The sequence below is a fragment of the Onychomys torridus genome, chromosome 22 (genome assembly GCF_903995425.1).
Source record: "Onychomys torridus chromosome 22, mOncTor1.1, whole genome shotgun sequence".
Taxonomy (NCBI): Eukaryota; Metazoa; Chordata; class Mammalia; order Rodentia; family Cricetidae; genus Onychomys; species Onychomys torridus.
Genome location: NC_050464.1, coordinates 7,570,170 through 7,587,107, shown reverse-complemented (window position 1 = coordinate 7,587,107; position 16,938 = coordinate 7,570,170). Strand labels below are relative to the sequence as shown.

General features: G+C 42.9%; 1 protein-coding gene across 3 annotated transcripts in view; it reads left to right on the top strand.

Annotated features, from left to right (window-relative positions):
- Eif2ak1 (eukaryotic translation initiation factor 2 alpha kinase 1) overlaps positions 1-16,938 on the top strand; it is a 36,997-nt gene that overhangs the window by 5,753 nt on the left and 14,306 nt on the right. For all 3 annotated transcript variants that reach the window (XM_036171817.1, XM_036171815.1, XM_036171816.1), the window contains exons 3-10: positions 1,700-1,833; positions 3,778-3,815; positions 5,708-5,807; positions 7,433-7,513; positions 9,571-9,670; positions 12,270-12,327; positions 12,967-13,291; positions 16,149-16,260. In XM_036171817.1, the coding sequence (XP_036027710.1) occupies positions 1,700-1,833; positions 3,778-3,815; positions 5,708-5,807; positions 7,433-7,513; positions 9,571-9,670; positions 12,270-12,327; positions 12,967-13,291; positions 16,149-16,260 (948 nt within the window). The remainder of the gene's footprint in view (positions 1-1,699; positions 1,834-3,777; positions 3,816-5,707; positions 5,808-7,432; positions 7,514-9,570; positions 9,671-12,269; positions 12,328-12,966; positions 13,292-16,148; positions 16,261-16,938) is intronic.

Here is a 16,938-nt window from a genome sequence, read left to right as displayed (position 1 = left end):
CAGGCTTCATACTTGTTAGGCTTTGCTGCTGAGCTACATCCTCAGCCATACCTGTTTCTCTTTTTATCTTCTCTTCCTCTTCCGTCTCCTCTCCCTCTCCTCTCTGTCTTCTGTCTACTGCCTCTCTTTTCCCTATCTCCTCTCCCTCTCCCTCTCCTCTCTGTCTTCTGTCTACTGCCTCTCTTTTCCCTGTCTCCTCTCCCTCTCCTCTCTGTCTTCTGTCTACTGCCTCTCTTTTCCCTATCTCCTCTCCCTCTCCCTCTCCTCTCTGTCTTCTGTCTACTGCCTCTCTTTTCCCTGTCTCCTCTCCCTCTCCTCTCTGTCTTCTGTCTACTGCCTCTCTTTTCCCTGTCTCCTCTCCCTCTCCTCTCTGTCTTCTGTCTACTGCCTCTCTTTTCCCTATCTCCTCTCCCTCTCCCTCTCCTCTCTGTCTTCTGTCTACTGCCTCTCTTTTCCCTGTCTCCTCTCCCTCTCCTCTCTGTCTTCTGTCTACTGCCTCTCTTTTCCCTGTCTCCTCTCCCTCTCCCTCTCCTCTCTGTCTTCTGTCTACTGCCTCTCTTTTCCCTATCTCCTCTCCCTCTCCCTCTCCTCTCATCCTGTCCCCTCTTTTCTCTTACCTTTCTCCCTGCCCCTTCCTCCTTCTTCTTTCTTTCCTTTAAAAATAAAATCATTTTATGTGTATAGAGTTTTGCCTGCACATGTGTCTGTGCAACATGTATTCTAGTGCTTGCAGGGGCCAGAGGATGGTTGGATCTCCTGGAATTACAAGAGGATTTGTGAGCCACCTTGTGGGTGCTGGAATTGAACCAAAGTCCTCTGAAAACAACCAGCACTCTTAAACTACTGAGCTATCTCTTCAGCCCTCTTTCTCCTCCTCTTCCTCCTCATTTCTTCTTTTTTTCCTTCTCCACCTCCTACCATTTCCTTTGCCTCCTCCCCCCCCCCCCCCAGGCGTGAGGGTTGTCCAGACAGGCTCTTTCTTTGTATGTAGCTCTGGCTGTCCTAGAACTTACTCTGTAGACCAGGCTGGCCTTGAACTCACAGAGATCTGCCTGCCTCTGCCTCCTGAGTGCTGGGGATTAAAGGTGTGCACCATCACCTCCTGTTTTCGTTTTGTTTTTAAAGACAGAGTCTCACTTTGTAGCCCCGGTTGGCCTGGAACTCACTTTGTAGACTAGGATGGCCTCATACTCACAGAGATCCTCTTGCCTCTGCCTCCTGATGGATAGGGTCAAAGACGCTCACCACCACACCTCCCTGTCCTTTCTTCTTTGTGCCTCTCCCTGTCCTCTCCCTGTTTTTCTTGTTTCCTCCCTCTTCCCCTGTTCTCTTTCCATCTTGACTTTCTGTTCCCTCTCCCTCCTCTTCCATTTCTGGTGTGGTGTGAGCCACCACACTTGACTCTGTTTATATTTCTTTATGCGTAAATTAAGGACATCTTTACAGAAGCAACTTTTTCTTAGGCACTTGGTGCACAGTCTGTATGTCCATCTACTATGTTTCCCTCCCCTTTTGAGGCAAGGTCTCATTTAGGCTAGCCTCATGCAGGCTAGCCTCAGACTTGCTGGAGAGTTGATAGATAACTTTGTACTGAAGAGTCTTCTTTCTTACCAGCCTGCATGCTGGGGTTGTAGGTTTGCTCACCTTGCTCTGCCTGCTGTCAGGTTTTCTAATAATAGGCTTATTGTATTTTTTATAGTACTCTGCCAGACTTTTATCAAGATGGGGCTGCTGTCTTCATTTACCTGCAGTGATGAGTTCAGCTCACTGAGACTACACCACAACAGAGCCATCACTCATTTAATGAGGTCTGCCAAGGAGAGAGTGCGTCAGGTAAGCCCTACCACCTGTATTTTGTGTATGACAAGGAAATTTGAATCTTAGAAGAACCATGTGTGGGGGCTGAAGAGATAGCTCTGCAGTTAAGAGGACTTGCACAGGGCCCAAGTTTGGTTTCTAGCACCTACATGGTGGCTCACAACTATTGGTAACCCTGTGGAGTGACCTCCATGGGCACCAGCCACTTAATGAGGTAAGTACATATAGGCAAAAACACTTGTAATCATAAAATACATTTTAAAAAAGAAAGAAAAGAACACTGTTTTGCTGGGTGTGTGGCTCAGTGGCAAAAAAAAAAAAAAAAAAAAAAAAAGGAGAAAAAGAGAACCATCCATCCATCCATCTATCTGTGAAGGGGGTGTTCAAGACAGGGTTTCTCTGTATAGTCTTGGCTGTCCTGAAACTCACTTGCTCTATAGATTAGGCTGGCCTCAAAGTCTCAGAGATCCTCATGACTCTGCCTCTTAAGTGGGGATTAAAGGCATGCCACCACCACCCAGTGAGAACTGTATTTTTAAAGCATTATTTAATTTTAATTATATGAGTGGTTCTTAAAAATAGAAACTTGGACAAGTTGGCAATATTAGTTTTTATTACTAATATACTGTTTTATGGGAGCTATGGAAAAAATAGCCAAAAATCAAACCCTCATGAAGCTCATGTTCTAATGCAGGGGGCAGTAACAATAGGGAAAGTTAGGACAAATGTGGGTGGCATAGGTAGTGGAGGGGTTAGAGAATGCTGGGAGGGGCATGTGACTTCCAGGTACAGTGACCATATGAGGCCTCACTGGGAAAGTGGTCAAGTCCAGAGCTGCGGAACAGTTAGCTGCAGGTGCGTGGAGGTGGAGTATTCCAGACAGAGCCAAGTATTCGCAAGTGCCCTTTGCTGAGTATGTGCTGGTGGTCTTATGCTGCTCATTTCTGCAAGGCTGCCTTGCATCTAGACAGACCAGGGAAAAGGGAGGAGTGGAAGAGAGAGTTGGGAGGGACCTCTCAGGGGTGTGGGATCGTTCTGTCCCCTCTCCTTCCTCACTGTGAGGGACATCAGGCTGGGCAGTAACAACAGCCTGCTGCTGTTTTCTTCTTTCCTCTTTTTTTTTTTTTTTGGCATACTCTCACACTGTAGCACAGATAGTACTAGAATTCGATGTAGCCCATGCTGGCCTCAAACACTTCATATCTGCTGCAAGCCTCCTAAGTGATGGGTTGAGTCATCACAGCCAGCGTGGAATAGGATCTTGAAACCATTTTATGAACTTGGTTTTACACAAAGTGGACACAGGAAACATTGCAGGATTTTAAGCATAAGAACATTTTCACATGTTCATGTCTGGTACTGTGCTGGAAATAGATGGAGAGGTTCAAGGGCAGGGAGACAGGTGTAAGGATATGGGCAAGAAAATGGTGTGGCTCAAAATTGGGGTGGTAGCAGTGGGGATGGGAGTAGCCAGTTTCTACATAGATTCTTGAAGTGAAGTTAGTTTTTGCTCCTTACAAAAAAATTCTCAGCTCTGAAATATTTTTAATCATAAATATTAAAATGTTGTTTCTAAACAACAGTCAGTCCTATAAGCACTCAGGCCAAGTCAAGAGGTTTGCTGCAGGTTTGAGACTAGGTTGGTTTACATGGTGACTTCTAGGTTAGCCAAGGCTACATCAATACCCTGTGTTAAAAACAACAACAAAAGGCTATTTTTATCCTTGTGTGATATAATCACCTTTGTAATTCAAGTACCCAGCAGATTGAGGCAGGGGGATTATGAGTCCAAGGCTAAGTTTTGCTGTATAGTAAACCTGTTTCACGAAAAGCGCTAGGAGACAGTAAAATGCTAGACTATGTCTTGTTTTAGGTATGTGAGCATTTGGTATGTTGAATTTGATTCCTTGTTTGTCAGATGCTTCAAGTGGTTCTTAAATATATATTTTTTGGTTTTAGGATCCTTGTGAAGATAATTCTTACATGCAGAAAATCAGGTATGTATTTAACACCTTTCTACTAACTAGACTAAATTAAAAGAACTCAAAATTATTTTTATAAATATTATTTCTTGCTGGGCAGTGGTAGCACACGCCTTTAATCCCAGCACTCAGGCAGAAGCAGGTGGATCTCTATGAGTTCGAGGCCAGCATGGTCTACAGAGTGAGTTCCAGGACAGCCTTGGCTACACAGAGAAACCCTGTCTACAAAAGCAAGAACAAAACCAAACAAACAAAAAATATTTTTTAATTCTGTGTTTTTGAGACATACTTTGGGTGTGTAGCCTAGTTTGGCCTGGAAGTTCACACTCACCCCTGCCGCTCTTCCTAGAGTGCTGGATTACAGCATGCATGTCTTCTTTAGGGACTGTAGAACTTTGTGGCCTGCACTTTGCGCTGCTCTGAGAGTGCCTTTGCTTCTCATTCCCTTGTCTGTGACCTTGTGTTCCCCACTGAGTGTGGATTCTGTCAGCTAGCCTTTGCCCTTTGTTGTTTTGTTTTTGTTTTTGTTTCTTTGAGACAGGGTCTCATGTAGCTCAGCTGTTCGCATTTTTGCTTTGTAGGTGAGACTGACCTTAAATTCTTGATCCTCTTGCCTCCACTTCCTAACTAAGTGCTGAGATTGCAGGCATAAAGCTGCTACATTTGGCTCTCTCTTTCTTTGTGTTTGAGTGTATATATTTGCACGTACCTGTGTACACATGCAGTGGAAGGCTAGTAGCTGATAAAAGGTGTTTTCCTCCATCTTGGTGCCCATTCTGTATTGACGTACAGAGATGCATGTGAAGCTTTCTGATTTGGTTAGTCTAGCTGGCTTGCTTGTTTCTTCCTCCCTATTGCTGAAGTTGCAGGTGGGCTGCCTGCCCAGCAGGGGTTTTGGTGGGTGCTGGGGTCTGCCTGCAGGTTTTTTGTGGGTGCTGGGATCTACCTGCAGGTTTTTTGTGGGTGCTGGGGTCTGCCTGCTGCAGTCTTCATGCTTCTGCATCGAGCCATCAACACAGCCCTCATCCCTGGTTTCTTTGGAGACCAAGTCTCTTTGTAACCCAAACTGTCTTCATACTCAGATCTCCTGCTGGGATTATAGACATGTGCAACCATGTCCAGCAAACACCACTATTAATTAGAATACTGATACTTCTTTTAGGAGAACACCATTGGCCTTTTACTTTATTTACAAAATTTTAAAAATCTCTAAGGAGCCTGGATCATTTCAGAGTTTAAGGTTGGGAGTCCTGGGGTAGCGTACAACTGTAATCCCAGCATATGGAAAACAGAATTGGGAGGCTTGCCACATGTTAAAGGTCAGCCTTGGCCTATATAGTGAGTTCTAGGAAGCCTGGACTCCAGAGTAAGACCTCGTTCCAAATCCCCAACAGCCCCCGAAAAACACTAAGATAAGAAATTTAAGTAAAACTACCTGGTGTACACGACTGTCACCTGAGTGCTTAGGAGGTAAAGATAGCAGGTTCAGGGTTGGGAGATTTAGCTCAGTGGCAAGTGCAAGGCTCTGGGTTCAATTCTCAGCTCCAAAAAAAAAAAAAGGTAGCAGGTTTAGAAGTCTAAGGGTATGCTTTGGCTATTGGAGACCCTGTCTCTCAGCAAGGAAGGAAAAGCTCACATAATTACTCACACTCATTACTACTGTCTATAAAACATTATTGCTGATTTTTGTTGGAATGTTAATTACTAAATTTAATGAGCCTTCTTGCTATTTTTATTACATTCTTAATTTACCATTTTCTTCCCATAGGAAATTAGAAATTTCCTTTTAGCGGATTCTTTCTACCCTACAGTTTACTGATAAATGAGTCTCAGTAGGTTGGTAACACAGTGCATACATTTGATTGTCACATCTTAATATTGATGGCCTGTCTGTGTTTAACTTTTAGATCCAGGGAGATAGCTTTTGAAGCACAAACCTCACGCTACTTAAATGAATTTGAAGAGCTTGCTATCTTAGGAAAAGGAGGATATGGAAGAGTATACAAGGTTTGTTTTTTGTTTTTTGTTTTTTTTCTGTTTGCTCATTTTAACCTATTATGCCATTTGTGTATTTTGAGAAGTTATTTTCATTTTTATGATTAGAAATACTTAGAAATTCCTTAAACCATGTGTTTTTATTTTCAGTAGGTTTTAATTTTTTTCCTAACCATGTTATTAATGTTGGTTATTTAGTTAGACTCTGGAAACTTTGAGTTTTTATTCTGTGGTTTATTCTGTAGTTAAAAATGTGTTGTAAGGCAGGCATGGTGGAGCACCTTTAATTCTAGTACTAGCTAGGATGGCAGATGCAGGTAGATCTCCTAATTTGAGTCTAGCCTGGTCTACAAAGCAAATACCAGCCCAACCAAGACTATATAGTGAGACCTTGCCTGAGAGAGAGAGAGAGAGAGAGAGAGGAGTGGGGGGAGAGGGAGAGAAGAAGAAGAAGAAGAGGAGGAGGAGAGGAGAGGAGAGGAGAGAAAAGATGTATGTGGAGAAAGGATTTGTGGGGAGGAAAGCTATTAACAAGGGTTGGGGTGAAAGTGATTTCTTTCTTGTTCAAGTATTATATCTTAGGGTTTCTATTGCTGCAGTGAAACACCATGACCAAAAAACAAGTCAGGGAGGAAAGGGTTTATCAGGCTTACACTTCAGCATTGCTGTTCATCACTGAAGGAAGTTAGGACAGGAACTCAAAACAGGGCAGGATCCTGGAAGCAGGAGCTGATGCAGAGACCATGGAAGGAAGCTGCTTACTGGCTTGCTTCCTGTGGCTTGCTCAGTTCACCTTCTTGTAGAACTCAGGACCAGCAGTCTAGGGAATGGCACCTCCCACCATGGGCTAGGCCCTCCTCTATTGATCACTAAATGAGAAAATGCCCTACAAATGGGTCTCATCGAGGAATTTCCTCAACTGAGGCTCCTTCCTCTGATGACTATAGCTTGTGTCAAGTTGATACACAAAAGCACCCAGTATGTACAACAACATCAAAAAACAAGCTTAATAAAAATATAATTTAAGAATATTTTCAACTTAGTGTTTTCAGTCCATAGTTTAAAGATTGTCAACAGAATGATAAGGCATTGGCTTTACTGAAATTAGCAGTTGAAACTTGAAAACAGTATGCTATAAGAACCTGTGTTGTTACAGATACACCTCAGTTGGTAGAGTTCTTGCCTGACATGTCCAAATCCCTGAACCTGATCCCCAGCACCATACAGGCCCACAGTGCTGCATGTCTGTAGGAGCTGGAGACAGGAGGATCACAAGTTCAGAGTCATCCTTGGCTACATAGTGAGCTTGAGGCTAGCCTGTGCTACCCGAGACCTGGTCTCAAAAAGAATAAAATAAACAATTGTGTTACTGAAAACATGGTGTTTTTTGCGTTTAGGACTGTACGTACAACTTTGCTAGCATTCCTGGTCCTGAGGCTGGAGCCTGAGGTTGGACACAGTTAGTTTGCAAAGGTCCTGCTCCAGAAGACTAAGGCCGACTTTCTCCCTTGTAGGAAGAGTGGTTTAAGCTCCATTTGATCTCTGGCTGGTTTGGATTATCAACGCTCACATGATGTAAATTCCTTTATTCAGTTGCATTTGATGAATTTAATACTTCTTTTCTTCTGGCTTTTAAGGTCCGGAACAAATTAGATGGTCAGCATTATGCAATTAAGAAAATCCTGATTAACAGTGCAACTAAAACAGACTGTGTGAAGGTATGATTTTGGATCTGTGTGTGTGTGTGTGTGTGTGTGTGTGTGTGTGTGTGTGTGTGTGTGTGCGTGCGCGCAGGTATACACGCAGTTGAGTTTGTATGAGGGTGCTTGTTGTGAGTGGTGTTCCTTAGGCATCATCCATCTTAGTTTTACAGACGAGGTCTCTCACTGTACTGCAGCTGCTCACTAAGTAAGCAAGATTGGTTGGCCAGTGAGCTCCAGGGACCCTCATCTCAACCTCCTCAGGGTAGGGATTACAAGCATGTGACATGCTCAGTCCTTTTTTTTTTTTTTTTAAATGTGAATTCTGACCATCAAACTCAAGTCTTCATGCTTGGCAAATTGATGACTTTATGACCAAGCTATCTCACTAACCCTGAAGGTAGGATTTCAGAAAATGATTTGAGCTGGGCCAGGCATGGTGGTACTAAGTGGAGGTAGGAGGGTCAGTTCAAGGTCTGCCTCTGTTATGGAGCAAGTTGCAGGGTAGATCGATTGTCCAGACCTTATCATAAAAGCCATCCCCATCAAAGAAAAAAAGTATGATTTGAGCTGGACCTGCTACATGTACCACTGGTTTACGCTACTAGGGAGGGTGAGGTGGGATGGTCACTTGAGACTAACCAGGCTATATAATAAAACCTCATTGTTAAAAAAATACGGTGAAGGATGCCTGGCAGGTCAGGTATATAATCACACTACTTAGGGTAAAGCTGGAGAATTGAAAATTCAAGACCTACCAGGGTTCCAAGTGAGTTCACAGTTGGGCATCTTAGTAAGACCTTTTCTCAAAAAGTCAAAGGAAGGCAGGGGATAGAGCACAGAGTGTGAGCACTTGCCTCCCTGTGAAGGCTCTAGGTTCTACTGTAGTACAGAGAGGACAGCACAGGAGGGAGCTGTGAGGGGCACAACTAACTGTGTGCTTTGTTTTGAAGAGTTAGAGCTATATTTATACATATTTGCTAAATAGTAGGTTTTATCAGTAAATATAAAAACTAAATTTTTAATTGATGTAATTTTTCTTTAAAATTGTATTTTTCTGTTTCATTTTATATATAATTTTATTTTGAGATTAAGTCTCACTACGTAGACTCTGCCTCCCAAATGCTAAGACTAAAGTCATGACAGGCTGTGTGTATATGTCTGTACATGGATGCGTGCCCACAGGGCTTGTGTGGAGTTCAGAGGACAGCTCGTGGCAGTTGGCTCTCTTCCTTCTACCTTGTGGATCCCAAGGAGCAGATTCAGGTCATCAGGCTTGGCCGCAAAGTGTGTTTGCCTTCTGAGCTGTCTCACTAGTGAGACATTAGTTTTTTAAGCACTTGTTCCATAAAAGGTGGGCCTAGTATAGGCTGACATGCTGTGTGGTCCTGGATAAATTTCCTTCTCTTCTGAGTCACTGTGTCTCTGACTTTAAATAACAGCGACAAATCCATCATGTTACATACAGCTGTGATCCCAGTGTTCACAATGCTGAGCAGGAGTAGCAGGAGTTTGCAGCCAGACTGTGCTGCATTGTGAGACACTATCAAAACAAACACAGATGCCAACAGAACCACTCCACAGAGGCTGGTGTGCAGCTCAGTGGTAGGGAGTTTATCTAGCATGCTCAAGGCATTTTAAAAAAAGGAAAGAAGATCAAGGTAAGAAAGGAATAGAAGGAAGACTGGTGTTTGCTTACAGTGGAGAGGAGGGTACAAAAATTGAGTGAACTATCAAGATGTAAGCGTGGAGTTGCTGTAACAATTGCTGTTTGGCCAGGTGTGGTGGTGCAGGCCTTTAATCTCAGCACTTGAGAGGCAGAGGCAGGACCATCTCTGTGAGTTCAAGGACAGCCAGGTTTACATATCCAGGTCCAGGACAGACTGTACTGCATAGAGAGAGTCTGTCTCTAAAAATAGCAGGAAAAAACAGTTGCTGTCTGTCTTTCACAGGATTATTCCTGTTATTTCTGTGTAGTTCAGATCCTTCTTTCAGAGGGTTACTATCTTTCTTCCAGGGTAAGTAGTATTGGGTAACAAATTGCCAGTAAAAACAATTCTGATTATTTTGTTTAGGTGCTACGAGAAGTAAAGGTGCTGGCAGGCCTCCAACACCCCAACATTGTTGGTTACCATACTGCATGGATAGAACATGTTCATGTGGTTCGGCCACAAGGTAAGTTGCTTTTTATTTCATTTAGTCATTCATTCATTCATTTATTTGTTTATTGGGGGCTTGTTTTTTAGACAGAGTCTCTCCATATAGCTTTAGCTGTTCTGGAACTCCCTATGTAGAACTTGTCTTGAACTCACAGAGGTGTGTCTGTCTCTGAATCCTGAGTGCTGGTATTAAAAAGGTTGTGCCACCATACCCAACTTTGAAAAAAAAGACTTTTGTAGTTGAAAATTTCCTCCAATCTTCCTGGCCCTGCGGTCCCTCAGCCACTTATAAAATAATCAGTTAGAGGCTTAAAATTTTTCACAAACTGTATGACCTATGGCAGGCTTCTTGCTAGGTAGCTCTTATAACAACCCATTTCTATTAATCTATAAGTTATCAAGTGGCCATGGCATTACCAGTCTGCTGGCATCTTGCTGCTCCTTCCTGGCGGCTGGCATCTCTCTAGTCCATCTTTCTCTTTCCTATCTCTCTCCTTGGGATTTCCTGCCTGCCTCTAAGCTGCCTTGCCATAGACCAAAGCAGTTTATTTATTAACTAGTGGGAACAACATATATTCACAGCGTACAGAAAGACATCCCCCCAGGACTTTTTACATTTTATTTTATTTTTCTGAGACAGAGTCTCTGTAGCTTTGGCTAACCTTGAACTCATGGAGATCTACCTGCCTCTGCCTCCCAAGTGCTGGGGTTAAAGGCGTATGCCACCACACCTACTGCCTAGCTTATTTACTCTTAATTATGTGTATAAATATGTTTCTATGTGTGGGAATATACACACAAGCTTGTTGGTGCCCTTAGGGTCTAGAAGAGGGTATTGGATTCCCTGGATCTGGAATTGGTAAGTTGTTAGCCACCTGGCATGAGTGCTGGGAACAGAACTTGGGTCATCCTCTGCATTGTAACCACTGAGCATCTCTGCAGCCCCTGGTTTGGTTTTTTTGAGACAGGGTTTTACTCTGTAGTCCTGGCTGGCCTGGTATTCTCTACATGCTGGCCGCAAACTTGCTGCAGTTCTCCTACCTATGCCTCTAGTGTGCTAGGGTTACTGGCGTGAGCCACTGTGCCTGACTCAGGGAAGTAGTTTTTGTTGATACAAGTCAACCATCCCTAGTCTAAAAATTGAGAATCTGAAAAGTTCCCAAATGTACAACTTTTAGAACCTCATAAAAGCACACTTTTTTTTTTTGAGCTTTGAACTTCTTTTGACTTTAGGACTGGGGAGACCTCTGGTATTCTGTACATACATTCTAGAAAAAAAGAAAAAAGTCCCAAATCTGAAGTGCTTTGGTCTCTACCTCCCCCAGTGTACTTAGTCTGTATATGAATGTCTAGTGAGCTTCTGCTCTTGGGCCAAATCTGCCCTGCCCTTGCACACACAAGCGGAGAATGGTGTTGTTTTTATTTATTTATTATTTAAAAAAAAAATTGAGACAATGTCTATACTATTAACAAGCCCAAATTAGTCTCAAAGTTAATTAGTTGGCCTTTAAGTCAAGATCCTATCTCAGCCTCCTGAGGACTAAGATTACAAGCATGTGCTTGTAAACATAGTTTTATTTTGTTTTTTTCTTAGTTGGCTTTTTGTTGTTGTTGTTGTTGTTGGTCAGTGCTGAGGATTGAACATGCTAGGCAAACATTCTCTTACTGAGCTGTAGGAGGTTTTTCGCTTTCAAATAGTCAGACAGGGAGCTGGGAAATGGTTCAACTGGTAAAATGCCTTCCATGTAAGCAGGAGAACCTAAGTTTGGATCTCTAGCAATCATGTAAAAAGACACAGTAGGGTACATCCCTAGTCTCAACACTGGGATCCTTGGAGACCACTGGCCAGCCAGCCTTGCCAAGGTGATGAGCTCCATTTTGAATGAGAGATTGTCTCAAAAAATAAGGTAAAGAAAGAGAAAGACAACGAGACATTGATCTCTGTTCTCCATAGGCATATCCAGCACACATGCATACTAACACCCACATGCATAAGGTGCATACAACTCACATAAAGCCAAATGTATGGCCATATATATATAGACACACAAATGGAATGAGTTGGTAGGAGAATATTTTATGAAAAAAAGACGAGATTCAAATTACAGTTCAATGACGTTTATTAAAAAATATAAGCTTACTTTAAAGATTTATTTTGTGTGTATATATGTGTGCGTGTTTGAGTATATGTGTGTGTACCATGTGTGTGCAGGTGCCCATGGAACCCAAAGAGGGTTTCAGATGTCTTGGAACTGGAGTTACAGGTGTTTGTAAGCTACCTGATGTGGGTGCTAGGAACTGAGCCCAAGTCCTCAAAAGAGCATCAAATGCACTTAAGTGCTGAGCCATTGCTCCAGCCCCAGCCAACTCACTTTTTTCCTGGAGTTGCTTTTCACTACAGCAAAACTAAGGTTGAGTCTGTGGGTCCTCCAAACCTACTATTTACTAACAGATCTCTAGAACCCTTGGTGATCTCTGCAGTTACTAGGGTGCCCCCATTTCTTAAACTCGCTGTCTTCCTATTGACTTGCAGCTTCATTTGGTGCTGTCTGTGTATCTGAGCTCTGAAAAATCATGGCTGCTTACAGATGTTTGTGTTTATTTCTGTTTGGCAGACAGAGTTCCCATTCAACTGCCCTCTCTTGAAGTGCTGTCGGAGCATGAAGGGGACAGGTATGTGGGTTGGTGTTACTGTGCACATAATTCTTTTCTGTCACCTGCAGTGACTCGATTTTGTCTTTGCTACTTGGGAGGAATGTCACAGACTTACTGTTTGCTTACTTTTTTTTTTTTTTATCCTTTTGTCATTTTGCTTATTTTCCCTATAAAATACTAAGTTTCTTTCTCCTGTCAGAGTTGTAGTTACTTTAGTTGACTTCCTTGACATAGGGTCTTGCTGAGCAGCTCAGACTGCGCTTTACTTTGTAGCTAACTTCAATTTCATAATCCTCCTCCCTCAGCTTCCTGGGTCTTGGGATTACATATGTGCACCACCATTTCTGGCCCTCTGTCAATATTTCAAATCAAAGTTAATGCTAGACAGATTTGATACTCTTTCAAATTTAAGACAGGTTCTCATGTAGCTTAGGCTTGTCTAGAACTTGCTGTGTAGTTGAAATAGCCTTGAACTGATCCTCCTGCTTCCACCTCCCAGTGCTTTGATGCTGGGAACTGTGATTATAGGCTATGCCAAAAATACCTGCCTGGTGCTATTTATTTAGACATTCGTAAGGTTCATCCTGGCGTGAAAAACCAGTTTCAGTACTCCTGTCATTTACATTCATGTTTGTCTTACTGTATTTTTATTTCTAGAGATCAAGGTGATGTTAAAGACAATGAAAGCAGTTCATCCATTATCTTTGCCGAACTCACCTCAGAAAAAGAAAAACCTTTTGGTGAATCTGACATTAAAAATGAGAATAACAACTTGGTGAGCTACACTGCCGATTTGGTGATCAGGAACAGCAGTGAATTTGAATCGTCCATTGAGCTCCAAGGAAATGGCTTGACTGATTTGTCTATCAGACCAGTTGTCAAGCATCAGCTGCCGCTGGGGCATAACTCAGACTTGGAAGGGAATTCTGTATCCACGGATGAGTCTTCGGAAAGCAGTTTGAACCTGCTGGAGCAGACAGAGGTAATGTGGTTTCCCAGATCCTGCTAAGGAGTTCACCCACAGCTGTGTAAGGGGTTTGACTCTGCTGCGTCCTTCTTCTTTAGCTGACTTCTGGTGGTGCTTTGTCTTTCTATGTGGCTTTGTTTAGTCTCGTGGACTGTATGGTATTTTTCAGGTTTGGTCCCCCTCTCCTCCCTGCATATAGGGTTTCATATAGCCCAGGCTGACCTGGAGTGAGTTGTGTAGTCAAAGATGACCTTGAACTTCTGATCCTCCTGCCTCTACTTCTAGAATGCTGAAAATCCAGTTGTCACTCATTTCTGAGAATCAAACCCAGGGCTTTGTGCATGCTAGCAAGCACTCTACTAACCCATCCCAGCCCTCCTGTAAGGCCTTCCTCATTTACTTAGCTCTTAGTAACCTTTACCGATCTTCACATTGGATCACTGCACCCCTAGATAATCTCAATTGTGTGCCCTGGAGTTGGAAGCTTCATTCACTATCTACGTCTAGTATATATAGTGTTATACCATAAATATATATATATATATATATATATATATATATATATATATATATATATTCATGCAGAACAATTTTCTATTTTTGAAGTATGACTTTTGGTGACTCCTGGAAGATTACCAGGTCAGTTGTCAGGGAACTTTTACTGTAGTAAGTTTGCTAATATGCTTGTCAGACTCTCATTAATATTGTGTTTAGAAAACTAGAACATTAGAGGATGGAGAGATAACTCATTTGTAAAATGCTTGTCATATAAGACTGACCTGAGTTTGATCCCCAGAACTTACATAAAAAGTTGGGTGTGGTGGTGCACACTTCTAATCCCAGCTCTGGGGGAGTGAAGAGAGGTAGATACTGGGGCTCACTGGCCAGCCAGTCTCTCTTAACTGACATACCCTACACCCCTGTGAGAGACCCTGTCTCTAAAAACAAGATGAACAGCATCCAAGGAATAGCACCTGAGATTGAATTCTGGCCTCCACATAAAAATGCATCTTGCATACACACATGAACATCCACAGACCCCCATACATTGCACACACAAAACTTGAACATTAAATAGAGTATACATGACAGATATAGAATAGGATTGGAAATCTGTATGTACCAAAATAATTCTTATGGAAGAATATGTATGTCTGCACACTTTCTTTTTAATGGAACATTTTCCTTAATGCTGAATTCAGTTGGCTGCTATAAGCTTAATGTTCTCTCTTTAGCAGACACTGTAGTTGGATTTTCCTTTGGGCTGCCAGTTCACAACTAATGACACAGAGACTTATTACTAATTATGAAAGCTCAACCTTAGCTTAGGCTTGTCCCACTAGCTCTTAGAACTTAAATTAACCCATTTTATTTTATTTTAATCTATGTCTATCACCTCATCTCTCTGTACTGCTCATGCTGCTTCCTCCACATTCAGCTGGCAACTCTGCCACCGCCTTAACAGAGTTCTCTGTCTGCTGGAAGTCTGTACCTCCGTCCAGCTTTTTATTACACCAATCACAAGACTACATTTTCACGCAGTGTACAGATAGCCCACAAGAAGACACAATCTAAAGACGCCAGCTGTCTCAGCCACTGTTCCATTGCTGTGATAAGACACCATGACCAAGGCAGCTCAGAAGAAAAGTTATTTGGGGCTCCGAAACATGAAATCTAATAATGTAAAACCAGGAGCCTGATACTGGGGTAAAAGCTGAAAGATCAAAGAAGCAGAGCAAGCCACAGCCACCACCTCTGACCTCACCAACTCCTCAGCCTGAAAGAGCTCCAGCTGAAAGGACTTCAGCTGAAAAAGCATCCTCAACCTAAAAGGCTTCTAGTTCCTGTCTCCTCATGCCTTATATACCTTTCTCTACCCAGCCATTAAAGGCATGTGTGCTTCCCAAGTACTGGGATTAAAGGTGTGTACCCCCACTGCCTGGCTCTGTTTCTCTCTCTCTCTCTTTTTTTTTTTTTTGGCCAGAGCTGAGGACCGAACCCAGGGCCTTGTGCTTGCTAGGCAAGCACTCTACCACTGAGCTAAATCCCCAACCCACTGTTTCTCTTCTAGACTGAGTCAATCTCATGTAGTCCAGGGTGGCTTTGAACTCATCTCTGCCTCCAGAATGTTAGGATTAAAGGTGTGTTCCACCACTGTCTGGCCTCTATGTTTAATCTAGTGGCTTATTCTCTTCTCTGATCTTCAGGCATATTTTATTCAGGTACACAATATATCACCACAGGGCTCACAGCTTTAGAGGTTGGAGTCCATGGCCTTCATGCATGGCAGGGAGCATGTCAGCAGACAGGCAGGCAGGCAGGGTGGCTGGAGCAATAGTAGCTCATCCTTTTTTACACACACACACACACACACACACACACACGCACACACACGCACGCACGCACGCACTGTATTCTGATTACCATTTTCCCTCCTCTAACTCCACCCACACCCACCCAAATGTACACACTTTCTCTCTCTCTCAGAATACAAACAGGCATCTAAAAAATAATAATGTAAGATAAAATGAAAAGAAACCAGAATAGGTTACTTAGGGTTTCCTGCATGCTGAGCAAGCACTTTACCAACTGAGCCCCATCTCCACCCTCAGACTACAGTGTGATCTTGGTTAATCAGTCTCCTTTAGGAGACTTTAGGCAGTGGTTAGTCGTGGTATTTGACCTAAAGTAGGCCAGTGAGTGTTTGTTGACAGATGAGGGGGCTGGGGATTTAGCTCAGTGGTAGAGCGCTTGCCTAGCAAGCGCAAGGCCCTGGGTTCGGTCCTCAGCTCTGGAAAAAAAAAAAAAAAAAAAAAAAGACAGATGAAGAGTAAGAAACTCAGTAGATGGGAGCATGCTGTGTTTCCTCTAGGTTCGCTACCACCTGATGCTACATATCCAGATGCAGCTGTGTGAGCTGTCCCTGTGGGACTGGATAGCCGAGAGGAACAAGCGGAGCCGGGAGTATGTGGATGAAGCTGCCTGTAAGTACCATGATATAAGTCTGTTTATTGCAGTATTTTTCAAAAGCAGTTACCTATGATAAAGTGTTTGTTGGTATTGGTGGTGGTTGATATTAACTATCAACCTGACAGGATTTGTTTTGACACACCTATGAGGGATAATTTAGGTTAGGTTAGCCTCTGGGGATGCTTGTAGGGGTGTTATCTTGAGGCAGGCAATGTGGGAAGACCTGCTCACTGTAGGTGGCAGCTTTCCCTGAGTTGTGACCCTGAACTGTATGACAGAAAATAAGCTGCATGATAATATTCATTCATTGCTTTTCAACTTCTTACTGGAGGTGTGTGACCAGTGGCTTCAAGCTCCTGCCATCACAGGTTACACTCCTGTGACAATGGTCTGTCACCTTGAACTGGGGGCTGAAATAAGCCTTTTCTCCTTGAGTTGCTTTTGTCAGGGCATTTTATGATGGCAATGGGAAAAGACACAAAGACAGTATTTAAATTATAACGTAGAATTTAGATCAATGATTTCAGTTAGAAATTTTTTGGTGTATATATGTGCTAAATGTACATATTTGTGTGAGTGTGTGTGTGCATGTTTGCGTGTTGTGGTGACCGTGTGTGTGTGTGTGTGTGTGTGTGTGTGTGTGTGTGTGAGCACGCGCATGCGCGCATGTGTGCATGTACGCACATTTGCCT